We start from the raw sequence: 14,224 nt of genomic DNA, 5'->3' as shown, positions 1-14,224 counted from the left end.
ATTTTAGATAATAAGGCATGAGCTGCAATAACCAGAACCATACAACACAGTAGGATTGAAATAGTTACTAGGAGATTAAAACATGAGAACAAAGCGATCATTGTGTACAATAGTTTCTACTCTCCCTCTGCTTGTTCTATTTCGAGCACAGCATGTTAAGCTTCTAGCTTGCCTGTCTGTATCACTGGGGAGACATCAGCCCTCATACCTAAGCAAAGGCCTGTGATCTTGGTTCAGCATCTGCAACGAGGCAGTCAGCATCTAGTTGTGGTTCCCTGGTCAGAATCTCCCTCTTGCGTGTATTGGGACAAGGAAGTTATTTTATAACTAACATGTCAGCGTGATCACAAAATGTTCCTACGCAGGAATGCCAAGTCTAAACTCCTACCACGTCTATCGGCAATGTACCAGACTGTATCCTTGACTGAAGCGCAGAGTGAATATGTTATGGAGAACTCCAGTGCTGAAGTAGGCAAAACAGTGTGATATGAATAGAAAAACAACACCGTAGAACTGGCTATTTGAAAATTAACAGTACGAAGCCTAATAAAAAGCATTTAGAGCAAAGTGCACAGAGGCTCTAAGCTACTAGCAAATGAATAAAATACATCCAGGGCAAAGTGCACAAAGGCCCAAAGCCTAAAGCTAACGCGCAAAGGATATGTAAAACCAACCACACTACAAAATAAGACCATGGATTTCAACTGGTGGAAGCCAGTGAGATCCCTCGCTTTCCCAATGATATCACTGGCACCATCCTTTCTGAAAGGGGTCTTTTGGGTCATAAAAGCAGCAGAGATAGAAATTAAACTGGGATTTAAGAGCCGTGTTTACCTTCTGTAGTTTCCTTTCCCTGCCATTTCTCACCCCTCTTCAGTAAATAGTAAGTTGTTGAGGTGTTAGAGGTGGAACAAAGATTCAACTCTAGGAAATCATCGGCATGTACACTGGCATTTTAGTGACTTGATTGTGTTTTCCCTTACATACTGCTGTCCCCCTTTACTTACTCTGGAACTGTTAACCGCCTGAGTTCAGGTTTGTCTATTTTACCTATTTAAATTTTGGATCCGGGTCATTTGTGCCATTGCCTCATGAGTAAAAAGCACCTGAAAAGTTTAACAAAGATGTATACTAAAGTGTAACTATCTTCTTATCGTTTTTGTTGTTCAGGGAGGAACATGTATCTTCGATTCTTTATCTACAAGGAACAGGAAGACGCAAGAAGATGTTAATGCTGCGCTACTTTAAGAAACTTCAAAAGGATGCAACAGCAGTGCCAGATGCAGATAGGCTGCTCTTTGAAACAATTGAGGTGCCGACTCATGTTCAGTGTCTTCCCTTTACATAAAGGGCATTAGGTGACCATACTGCTATAAGGAAGATTGTAACCATATACTTTTTAACATCAACAAGCCTATGTATTGTAAATATGCCCACATTTCACCCTTTTCCAATACCTGTTCTTCTCAGAGATACTATTCCTCCTGACTAATTAAAACAGTTGTATTACTTTAATGAAACTGTGGAAATTAAATCCACATATGTAAAATAAAAGTTGAACTATTTAAACAAAACTTGATCTTCAATGTTAATCTGTAGTCAACTGTTCCTAAATACAAAGCTTCAGAGATGCAAGGGGCCCGATTCGCAAAGGTCTGCCAACTTTGCAGTCATGTCCGTTACCAGAAAGGGAGACCTCTGCCATGAAAATGGAGCTATCTTATGGAAAAGTGTAGAGAAATGAAACAGAGTTTAATATTTTTGTAAAAAATATATTTAATGTGTAATGTATTATTTGAAAATATTTGTTATTAACCTGGAAATAAAAAAAATGAATTTTACAGCACATTAACTTCTCAAATTAAATGCTTATTACATAATACAATTTATTGATAGTATTAATTGCATTCTTAAATATCAGTTTTTAAACAACAATTAAAAATACATTCACTAACTTTTTATTTAATATTTAGTAAATTTGAACTAATATAAATAATTCACCATTGGTTCCCTACGGGGTGTTAATACCTTGTCCCCACTGTTTTCTAAGGGACTTCCTTGCCATGCCAGTGGTTGGCCGTGGGTTGTGCTAGACGTATTCCAGGGCTGGGCTGAACAATATATACAACTTAGTTTTCACACCCTTACGGCTTTTGTATTAGCATTTCCTCCAAACCTTTGCCTCAATTTCCCTAAACCCTTTCCATTTATATATATGCAAGTTTTCCTGTTTTTCCACCCTCTCCTCTCTGACTCTCCCACATTTACCACCAAAACTTAAATCTTCGTGTGCGGAGATCTCCGTTACTATGGCAGAGATCTCTGCACAGAATAGATAGGAAAGGCAGAAGCGGAGGTCTGCGGTCGCAACTTTTTTAATTGTATTTTGTAGTAAGTAGTACTGCTGCAATACTTCTTTATGTACAACAAAATGCAGTTTGTGAAGCAGGCCCATGGGGTGGGACAATTTTGCCTGGATCTTAGCTCCCTGCAAACCTGCCCAATTTAGAATCAATTTAATATAAATCCATCCAGGTAACCTGTTTAATGTATAATATGCATGCATCGCAATTTATAAAAAATGTACTTTACCTCTATCTAAATACATCCCCCAATGGATAAATGCACTTTACCTCTATCTAAATACAACTCTCTATGGATGATAGTATGACACATTGGAAAGCAGGCAAGAACAGCAGTATCTAAGATTATATCGCTGAAAAGTAGAGGGTTTGCTGTTTTTTTTAATGAAACTGCAAATGCAAGAAAAACATTCAGAATATGTTTGCTTCTCGTTTCTGGCAAATAAAGTTTCACTGATTCTGAGTGTAAGAGTATGATTTGGTGTGAATTTCCACTTGCTAATCGAAAAGACAATTTTGATTTAAGTAGCTCCCCCTGAAATCGATTGACATGTTTCCCTGGTATTTATTATGTGTGAACGGAAAACTCATAATTGTCACACACTGAACTTAACATTAAATCATGGATCAAGTTAATCTTTACAAGCAAAAGTGTATAAATTATGGAAAATAGGCATACACCACTCTCTTATACGTTCCTTGTGAATAAGTAGAAATGCCTGCTTAAAAACAGTGCAGATTTGTAGTAAAAATATTTGGATATTCACAAAGTGTTTTCAAAGCATTTCCTACTGATAATGTCACCTCTGTCTTACTCAAGAATGCCCGAAGCATATCAAAGCATGCGTGGTGCTGAAAGTATGGGCAAATGTGCCATTATTCACCATTTTTACAGGACGTGAAAATATTTTATGGAAAAATATTTTTCAAGAAAAAGGTAATCAAAACATTCTACATTTCATAAATATTCTAGCCTTGCAGATGCAAACGATGGTCACAATATTGATTTCACATCTTAAGCTACGACAAAAGGCTCAATTGTGTTTGGGCAAACCCTGTCCATATTTGTATAATAAATGACATGGAAAGTATATGTAAAATTAATTAACAGTTAGCCAGGGAGGTTTTGTACCAAAAATCGGTAAATTATAATGCTGACTAGATGTAGTCTGTTCATGTAAAAACTGCAACTGTATTTGTGAATGGGCCCCTGACTATACTAGCCAGTTGTATATGTTCAATGCACCACTAACTCAGTCATCATCATCACCTTCTTTATTTGGTTATACAAATACAACCATAAAACACATCAAGATACAATAAAAACTTAAAACATGCAAACACTCATAAAACTTAGATAAAACAGCAAAAAACGTTACAATTTACTTAATCACGTCCACCGTATTGCACATTTAAGAAAAAACCCAACTCCACAACAAACGAATTCATCGAGTACTATTCTCAAATATTGATAAGCTGGGCAGCATTGTGAAAAACGCTTACTTTTCAGAATAGGCAGTAAATACCTGCATCTAAAAGAAACGTAAAACTCACAGAAAAATAGAAATGTAGCAGGGTCTGTAGAGGAACACCATTACAAGGGCTTATAATATTACTCTTTTGGTCAAACTGGCCTAAAGGAAAGCACGAGTGAAATCCAATTGAACCGAGGGGGAATCTGGCAATGATCACCTTTTCCCACACATTCTTAACCAACGATAAATATGGTTCGGGCCCATAACAGACTCCTGCACTGACGGCTTCATCAGTGCAATAGCTTCCCTCTTACCCAGCACAAGGTTATTAAATTCCATCATAACCCAACGCTTGTCAAATTGCCTTAATAGATGCTGGGTACTAAAAATTTCCGGACTTCCCAAAAAAAGAGGCAATATTTTTAATATAACATAACCAAGGAATGGGCTGTCCAAAGTCACATGCCAAACATTTAAGAATCACTTTCCTATTCATAACCGTGCTCATTGGTCCAAACAGAAATCCACAAAAGTAGCAGAGTAATCAATTCTATGTTCTACGTATCCCTGATCCAGCGCCTCATGGAGGCAAAACCCAGGGCTATTGGGCCCAATACCTAAAAGCCGTCTACAAAATTGATCCTCTTCCTTTTGCGGCAACATACTACTACGATAACCCCAAACCGAGGCCTGATACAATAACACTGGAAGGCATTTGCACCTTTACAACTCGACCAGGGGTACAATAGGCTTGTTTCCGACCCTGGATGAAAAATCAAATATGGCACCAACTTCGGCATTGAAGAGAGAACAGCACCTAGAAATACAGGGGACCCAAAGACCTTTGTTATCAACGGTCACACCAAGATAAGGGAATTCATGAACACGACTTGTAACTTGACCGTTAATTGATACAGAGCCCAATTTACTCTGAGGCTTTCCACAAACCATATAATGGGTTTTGGCGATATTGACTTCCAGATCTAGACGAGTCATAAACTCCACCAAAACATTCACCTCAATTCGTAAACCATTCATAGTGCAAGCCAATAGCACTGCATCATCCGCAACACACTTCCCATTTATTTTAGGAATATCCTTACCATTTTTCCACAAGGAAGTCATGTAATCCATCTGTATGGAGAAGGAATAGCATAGGGGTGTGAATGCATCCCTGCCACACCCCTCTATGAAGGATGACGGGATCTGTGCTTTCACCCTTTAACCCATACCTCACAGTGGCATTAGTTCCAGAATGGAGCTTTCACAAGAGATCTACAATTGAGCCTGGCATCCCCATCTTAGATAGCGACCCCCAAAGCTTATCACAAATAACCCTGCCAAAAGCACTGCTAAGATCCATGAATGCAAAGTAAAGACTGCCTTTCTTTGGGATTGTATATTTATCAATAAGCAGTAACAAATGTAGGCATTGTTCCTTGGTCCCTAACCCTTCACAGGAAGCCATACTGAACCCAGCTCATTAGATCCTGTTCCTCCACCCAGCTCTCAATGCGCCTCAAAAAATGCAACCAAAGATCTTCACCAAAGAATCTGGTAGTGATATAGGGCAATGACACTTAGGGTCACTTCGATTTCCTTTTTTAAACACTAGCACTATATAAGCGGATTTCCATGAAAGAGGAATCCCAAAATCCACTGCTGCATTAAGAACATTTATAATAATGGGGGCCCAGAAATTGATATTTCTTTTGTTAATGTCCATTGGAATACCATCAGGCCCTGGAGCTTTGTTTGTTGGACTCTCCTGTAAAGCAACAACTACCTCGTCCAGGCTGAACCTAATGGTCAAACTATGACCAAAGTCACCCAGATCCATCTCAGCATCCTTGGGGGTCTCATAAGAATAAATACAGTGGAAATGATCTAACTATTGGGTGGAATGTTATACCCCATTCCATTTGAAGTTCCTGTGGAGAATCTTCTCCTATTAACAATATCCCAAAATAGACCTGTATTTTTAGTGTGACAGGCATGCACTACATTTCTTCACATCTGTTCTTTTAACTCCAACTTCCTGGTTTTCAGGGCATGTGCTGAGTCCTAGCCATAATCACATTTTTTCTATCTCTGGGCAAGGTTTTAAGCTCCTTTCGCAGGGTTCCCTTGTGGCATAGCACAATTTATCAAACCAACCACCATGGATCTTTCTAAGTGGCCCACCAGTGGAATTAATGAGAGTTCTAATAGAGCCATTCAACCTAGCCAGGACGTCAATAGCCTCTGCAGCAGGGAGTGTTTCTGTCAGGAGAGTCCTTTTGAACAGCTTAAAATTGCATCTTACCATAGCTTCAAAAACCTGAGGAATATCAGCCTTGCGCCAATGCACCCTGAGCCCTTAATCCTTAACTTCCAAGCCAGGAGGGCCCAAAACAGTAGGCAAAAGCCTGCTAAGAGACAAGTCAAAGGCCAATACAGGGTTGTGGTTTCTACAATCCTGCATATGAAACACACCATGCTGAACAAATTGGTTCAATGATGCTGTCACAAAAACATAATCAATTGCAGTGTCAGCCCCCCTAACCACAAAAGTAGGGGCCCATCTCCCTGGATCATACACCAATTCGGCAGTAATGATTAACCCCAGGTTTTGCAAATATTAATTAAACTCTCGCCCCTATTGTCCCAGGATACATTAGCAATGGAGAAACAGTCCTCCCTTTCAAATGGAGAACCTAAGGTAGGATAAGCACCAATCTTGGCATAGAAATCCCCTGCTACAATAATAAAAAATTCATTCGAAATGGTTTCCATTCTAGTTTTCAATATAAATAGTGTAGGAAAAAGTGCTGTAATTTGATTTGACCGCCTGACTCCAATATAGCATTGTAAAAATGTACAATTAGAACATTATATTTGTTAGGAAAAACCACCCAGACAATTAAGATGCCCTGGTAACTACATCTGATATGGTCTGCCCTTTAAATCCTAGAAATGCGAACAAGGGTCACAAGCCCGCCCTTAGGCCGATGACCAAGAGTGCGAGCAGCACAGACTGCAAACCTCTAAAACCCAACCCATTCAGCTACTCCCTCCGACCATGTCTCTTGCAATAGGATAAAATCAAAACCGGAAATGTACCCCACCCAAAACTTATCCTGAAGCTTAGTGTCATACTTTACAATGTTCCAAGAAATAAGGGTTGAAAAGGACCTGGAATCCTTATCAGAAGCCAATTCCGAGTTAGGAAGTAGCTTAGGCCCCTTTGTACATCCACATCCACATCTTCAGCAGGGCAACTGGCCGTTCTCATAAGTAAGTTTAGATTAGACAAAGCAGAAAATCTGTTATTAAGGGAAAGTAGAGGCTGGGCACTGTGCAATCTAGGCACCCCATATAAGCGTGGAACTTCCTGATGGAATGTATGCCTATAAAAAAAAACTATGGGAACTAGCCACATTGCATCACTAGAGGGGGGGGGCTAACATACAAGAGGAAATCAGGTGGTAGACCAACCGTTGGTATCTACAATTTAGAACAATACAAATCCCTCCCCTGCTCTTAACCAACAGGCCTATCTGCCTCACGAGCAAAATATCCTCAAAATCTTTAAATAAAAATCATAGTTTTTGGCCAGCCAATGCCCAAACATATCTTTTAACGGAGCTGTAGTTTCTCATGCGCCAGGTGATAAGGATGGCACATTAGTAAGGCCTACAAATTAGGGAGCACAATCAGGTGCTAGGTCCAAATGAGGAAGCAGAGCTGACTGTGTATTTGCGACCCTTACTTCCCTAGCTCCTAGGAAATCCCCCTGAGTAGCCCCACCAATATTACAATTTGTGATATTCTCAGTGAGCGGGCCCCAGCAGATCCAACAGTCACACCAACTGGTTGGCGATGAGTACGAGTGGCAGAGTTTCCCTGATCCGTATGAGGCAGCTGACTAGGTAGACATAGCGAGTCCTCTTGGGGGGTTGAAGTAGCAAACGAAGATGCATCTTTGCCTAAAGAGGTACTGTTAGGACAGAAATAATTAGAATCATGTGGCTGGACCTGCTGAACCCCCAGTCTTGAAGCCAACAAAGAGACTGCTGTTTCCAAGGAATGAAGTTTATCTTTCAAGAGTGCCAAACAAGATTCCAACAGCTCCTTGATTTTACCCAGAAATTTGTCCACACAAAACAATTGAGCCTAACCTGGCAAGAGGCCCCATGTAAGCAAAGAGGGGCAACATTCACTGAAGGGACAAAGTCTTCTTATTTTTTAACTGGGTCTTTTCAATGGTCTTTTCCTTTTAATCGGCGGGCTACCAGTGCTAGGAAGTGTGGCAGTAAGATCAATAGCATCACCCGTACAGAACTCTGAAACTCCCCCAGTCAGATCCTTAACATTCTCCAGCATTGGGGCCCCTATATGGATCATCCAGAGATGCAGTAACTATGGATTCACCAGTGCCAGTGATAGTAGGATCATCCACATGAGAAGACACTCTTTGTCACTCACTCATCTCAAGAGAGAGCCATCTCTCAGCCAAACCTATCTCCTTGCAGACCACCCCCACACCTCGGGCCAGAAAAGAGTCAAAGGTGGAGCTAATAGGGTCCTTGCTGCCCACTGGCAGGTCTCTGACACTTAGCTGTCTTTTCCTCTCCATCATAACCAGCCCTGAGTATCACCAGAATACCAGCACAAACTGCCTCTAAAGCCTGACCAAACAGACTTTTTCAGAATCTAAATCAGATGGACCATCACCCACCTGCGGTCAGGATCAGGAAACAGACAGCATTGAGGGGAGGCCCAGCCGTGACTGTCTGCAGAAGGGCCCATGACTGGCACGCTCTCAGCCCTGTCTTAGTCTGGGCCACGCTCTGGTGCGTCCCATGCAGTGGGTTACTTTTCCAATATACGCCCTGCTGGCATCACAATCCTTCTGGCTGTCCCAGCCTTGGGCAAGCTGGAAAATGTAGTGAACATTCAAGGCCTCCCCCGCTAAGCAGTGTGCGTGTTCCTCACAGCGGATCCCGTGTTTCCAATATATGCTCCTCCTGGCGTCACAATCCTCCTGGCTGTCCCAGCTGTAGGCAAGCCGGAAAATGTAGTAAGCACTCAAGGACTGCCCTGCGCAGAAGTGTGTGTGTCCCGCACAGCCGATCTTGTGTTTCCAATATATGCACCTCCTTGCGTCACAACCCTCCTGGCTGTCCAAGCCTTGGGCAAGCTGTGAAATGTAGTGAGCACTCAAGGCCTACCCCACTCAGAAGTGTGCATGTCCCTAACTCAGTCAGTCAAAGTAATAGAATCCAATTTGCCTATAAATAAGGGTTCATTAACAAGACATCCCACTATCATTGGTCTGACCATTCCCCATTCCCTTTTAACATTTTGAGTCACGTTATTAAGGCAATAAAGGCCAACAAAAGCATAAATATGGTTGGAAGAGTTCTTTACTCTCATCAAATGACACAGAAGTCCTCTTCCAGGCTTAACATTTATCTAATGTAATCACAAATAGCACTGCCCACCTCAAAAGGAAACTACCAACAAAAGCAAATATCCAAATTGATTCTGCAACAATCAAAGTGCAGATAGAGGGAAACTGAGAATAGAAAAAAAAGCAGGAAAAGATTCAATTCTAACCACTTCTGTAAATTGAATGAAAGGAAAAAGAAGAGCATAGGGAGAAATTGTACTAGCAGCTGAAGTCCTCTGCCATAACTAACAAGTACATTTTCAAAACAGATCTAAAAAGCCCTTTTCAGATTGCCAACCAGAAAATACAAATTTCAGCACCACAGGGGCATGATCATCCTAATGCCACAAATGTTGATACTTTTTTCTTGGCAAGATCAATAAAATCTAAGAATAATTCACAAACTACAAGAATATAGCCAAACATTAACCAGCGGCCACAAATAACGTAACCAGTTGGAACAATTTCTCACTAAGACACACTTGTTACTATCATAGCTGATATGTTTACCTTGGCATTCACTGATGATCAGGTCCCATAATTTGGCCAAAGAGCTATGCCAAACTCACATGCCACATTTTTTCCTGCTTACAACTTTCTTTCCCAAAATAGCCTAGTCCTGATTGTTTTAAAAATAGGATATATCAAATCCTCCTTAGGATTCCCACTTGCATTGGCAAGCTTTACTGAAAAATATAGTTTCTCACCACTGGAGGACCACAATCAGTGTAATTGCTGACTTGGAACTTACCATTCTGGTTTTAGACCTGGGCATAGCACAGAAAGTGCATTTCTATAGATAATTGAAAATACATTTAGAACATCAAAGACATTACTGCATGCCAATTTATTTTAATCAACTTTCAGTATTGTAAACCATGATATCCTCATAAAAACACTTGAAAATAAGATGGAAGTATATGAAAACATCCTTAAATGGTTCAAATCCTTCCTCTTGAAAAAGTCCCTATGTGTATAAATTGGAAAATCTTTTGCTGACACCATTCATGTGACATGTGGTGTTCCTCAGAGATCTACTTATCACTAATACTCGTCAACATATATGTGGACCCCTCTCTACCATTATGCAGATAAATCACAGTCAAAAATCCAAAATCACAGTTTGCTAATATCCATTTGGATGGAGCAAACACCCACATTTTATACTGCAAAGATAGAATGTTTCCTTATGACTGCTAGTGAAATTAAAACCTCTGTGCATACATGGAGGACAAAGGACATAAAATATGAAAATATTACACTCAAAATGGATACCTTTGCAAAATGCCTGTGCTCTCTATGCAAAGAATAACGTTGTTTAAAAAATGACATTCAAGAGATGGCATCAAGATTTTACCTAAAAGAAATTAAGAAATGCAAATTGATCTTTGTTTACCAAGACCTTAATCAAAATTTTAGGAATCTCTTGTTTATACAGCAAATGCTCCCTTATCTTACACCCAATTAAAAGCTGTTTTTAATGCAGCAACCAATGTTCTAACCAACACTAAAAAGCTGGGCAAATCTCTCCTGCACTGCTAGTCCTAAATTAGCTCCTTTACAGAGTCATTTGCTCATTCAAACAGTTTGCTTTACCAAAAAAGTCAGAATTCCTAATATTTCTACATTTTTTAGGAGATACACAAAGTCCTAGGAGAATCAACATTTCCAAGATGCAGAATTAAACTCATACTTTAAACTACACATGTAAAAAGAGAACTACCATATCCAGATCCTTCTCAGAACACACACCCAAAACCTGGAATGTCATTTCAGCACACTTCAAAAATGCACCCTCCTCAATTGTTTTAAACAAAAAACTCACAACCTCCCAAAAAGCAAATACCTAGATAGTTGAGTCCTGTTATTTGTTTCTTATTCAGTCTAAAGCTGCCAACTATATATCAAGACTACTGTGTCCCTATTATGAAGTCAGTGATGCACATCTTATACTGGATATAGCTACCATAAATGAAATGACATTCAAAATGTTATCCTGCTAATGAAAATTTATGATCCTATTAAGAGAAAAGTAAATGTCAACATTGGAGTACTACCCTATGTAACTATAAATATAGATTTAATACAGAGTATGTTCATGCTTAACATTTGTGAAAAAATATGATTTTGAGGAAATGGAATCAAAATGTTACAGAAATGAATTGATGCAATTTAAACTGCCCTCTGAACTGCACTTCTGTAAATCATAATGCAGTGAACAGCGATCTGAAACCCACAAGGGCTAAGATCACACTTTATAAAGCAACTGTAAAAACACAAATAAAAAAGGTTTGCATTGGTGTAGCTTTTCCTACATTTTTAATGCATAAAACTACAAATCCAAATGTTAGCAGCAGTGTTTTGAATGTGAGGAACCAGAAATCAACTCTAAAATAAAATTTTTAGTTTAATTTTTATCTGAACGGATTGTTCAGGTAATTTGTTTTTGAGTGTGAGATGCATTTAACCTGTGTAATTTTGTGGATAATTTAGTGTCACTATGTTACACAAAATTACACAAGTTATTCTCACCCCTAATTATAACTTGCCCCTCAGATTGTGATCAGGCCAATCACATTCTAACCATGCTTCCACACAATAATGCCACTCGTGAACCACTGTCCAAGCATATGACAAGAAGCCTATAATATAATTTTTTAACTGAGTATGCCTTTGCACAATGTCAATGGTACATTCCATAACTTTGCAGTTATACCATTTCAGCTACAGATGGGATTGACAAAGCTAGATCAATTTAGAATGTACAATTTCCATGAACTCTCCTCAGCCTGAATTGGACTGATGTTTTTCACATGCTAACGAGAGTGAAACTTCACCACATACTCAAACAGGGTCTCTTTCAAAGAGATCTTTGAGAACCTCACCAGCCAGTTTCTGCCAGTAGTTTGTTGTCGCCTCTGGTGTACTAGTAGCCAATAGCTTTATCATCGGGTTTCTACCTCCATCAGGAGGGGAGTAACCATTGGTTATGGAGACATTATAGAATCTGTGAAAAGTGCAGTGAAAGTGAAAGTGAGTTAAAGTTACCTCTATTCCCAGGTGGATATCTAATCAATTATGACTCGGATAGGGTAAAGTTAAAAACAGTGTGATGTGATGGGAATGAATTACATGTCCTTCAGATGGCCATCATGTTTCAGCCTACTTGCACCTGGATAGGTCTTTGGTTTTCTTTAGGACCTCTTTGTTTCAGAGCCCATTTGTGCCTGAAAAGGTATTACCCACTAGTACCTCTTACCTCTCTTGTGTGAGTACGCTGACTTCATGGATCTGGAAAACTGAATGTTAGATATTGCCAAGACTGACCACATTCCTGCCAGACTGCAAGATACATTGTGACTTCAGAGATGCTTGGGAAAGTGCAGCCCTTTTGCCTAACCATTTCAGACCGCCCTACAATTGCATCTAGCTAGGTTTTCTACTCAGACCTGAATAATATAAAGCATCTTGCTATTTTTCATGGCTACCTAAATTACGCCCTCAAAAATCCCTAGGCTTTTATGTTAGGAAGGGGCAAGACACGTGTTGGCTGCCTGTTCTGATCATCAGGGTCGTCATCTAAACTTCAGAGGACTCCCCTGTACTGTAATAAACATGACACAAATCTGTGCACTAATTTAGAGCACTGTAATTATTTGCAACTAATTAGATTAACTTACAATTTAATCAGTGTAAATCAGCTCATTTCTACAATTTCTGGTAAGTTTAGAGAGAATTTCCTCTCCAATGTTCTCAGTTCAGCTATCTTGAGTGTGATTGGCAATTTTCATGGTCAACATATAGGGCTATGTTCCTGCTTTCTGGAGCTGCAAACTCAGACTCTGAATACAGACAGTTTTAGTGGACTGATGACTGACTGTCATGAGGCCTTCGTGGGCCCACTCTGGCTCTCCATGTTTAGCTCACATTTATATTTTACATTTTACATGTTTTAGGCTAACATCAACTTTTAGTAATGACATTTTGTACACTTTACGCTTGCCCAATATTATTCCGAGAATACATTGTACATGCTGCTTGTTTTTAGTTAGTCTTTCTTGACATGTTATCGGTACACTCTGTTCAAGGCTAGGAACATAGAACAAGATATCTGAGTGCTTGCGTTGCCCACTTAGAAACAACTTCTAACATCTAGATATATCATGGCATCTGAGCTGTGCTTCTAACACAGTGTGGGTTTGATTATAGAAATGGTGCACTGCCTCAGAGGGTTCAGAGGAACACTCCAGCCACTACTGTCCTGGAATGATTCCTGTGTTTGACTTGCACCTCTCCTGATGCTGATCTTCCATCTTGCAAAGAAGGATTGCCAACCACTCTAGATCAGCTCCCTGGCTCAGCTCTCTAGGTATAGGGGTCTCAGGCTATCCTTTTAGATCAGGGACAGGCAGAGGGTACACCCATCGTGCTCTCAGATTGTAGACAGTCCTAGGTAGGAAAATAAATATTAAGAATATCATGGTGGGACTGTTTATTCTTTTCATGATGTTAGTAACTTTAGTTACAGTGCTTTGTTTCATCTGCTTGATAATTGCAGCTCATTCTTTCTCTGCATGATTACAATTGCTTCAATAAATGTTAGAAACCTTTATTCATATCTTTCTTGTGTTTACCCTGGGCATGCATGAGTAAAATAACTAAAGGGTAAGATCTGTTTCCACAACTTCCTTGGGAGTCAGCGTGTCACGGTCGAGGTTGCTGTAATCATCTGTTACTCCTGGAAAGTATGGGGGTTCAGGTGAGACACTGTGAGCTAGCTAGGAATTGGTTTGCCAGTTCCGGATGATGCAGACTGTCTCAGTCCTCTCGTCCTGAATTTCTGCCACCTTATACATAGTTCTTCCTTTTTTGTGGGAACTATATAACTACTTAGCATTATAGCAAGTACCTATATTTGTCTGTATCTTGTTCAAGCTTGATCATTTAAACAT

The 14,224-nt window shown here is 39.8% G+C and overlaps 1 protein-coding gene across 2 annotated transcripts in view; it reads left to right on the top strand.

Moving 5' to 3' along the window:
- Positions 1 to 1,574, top strand: part of EXOC3L4 (exocyst complex component 3 like 4) — a 584,807-nt gene extending 583,233 nt beyond the window's left edge. For both annotated transcript variants that reach the window (XM_069207295.1, XM_069207294.1), the window contains one exon: positions 1,171 to 1,574. In XM_069207295.1, the coding sequence (XP_069063396.1) occupies positions 1,171 to 1,248 (78 nt within the window). In that variant the 3' untranslated portion in view covers positions 1,249 to 1,574. The remainder of the gene's footprint in view (positions 1 to 1,170) is intronic.
- Positions 1,575 to 14,224: the final 12,650 nt, after the last annotated feature.

The sequence above is a fragment of the Pleurodeles waltl genome, chromosome 9 (assembly GCF_031143425.1).
Source record: "Pleurodeles waltl isolate 20211129_DDA chromosome 9, aPleWal1.hap1.20221129, whole genome shotgun sequence".
In the NCBI taxonomy this organism is placed as follows: Eukaryota; Metazoa; Chordata; class Amphibia; order Caudata; family Salamandridae; genus Pleurodeles; species Pleurodeles waltl.
This window is presented reverse-complemented; position numbering and strand designations above follow the sequence as displayed.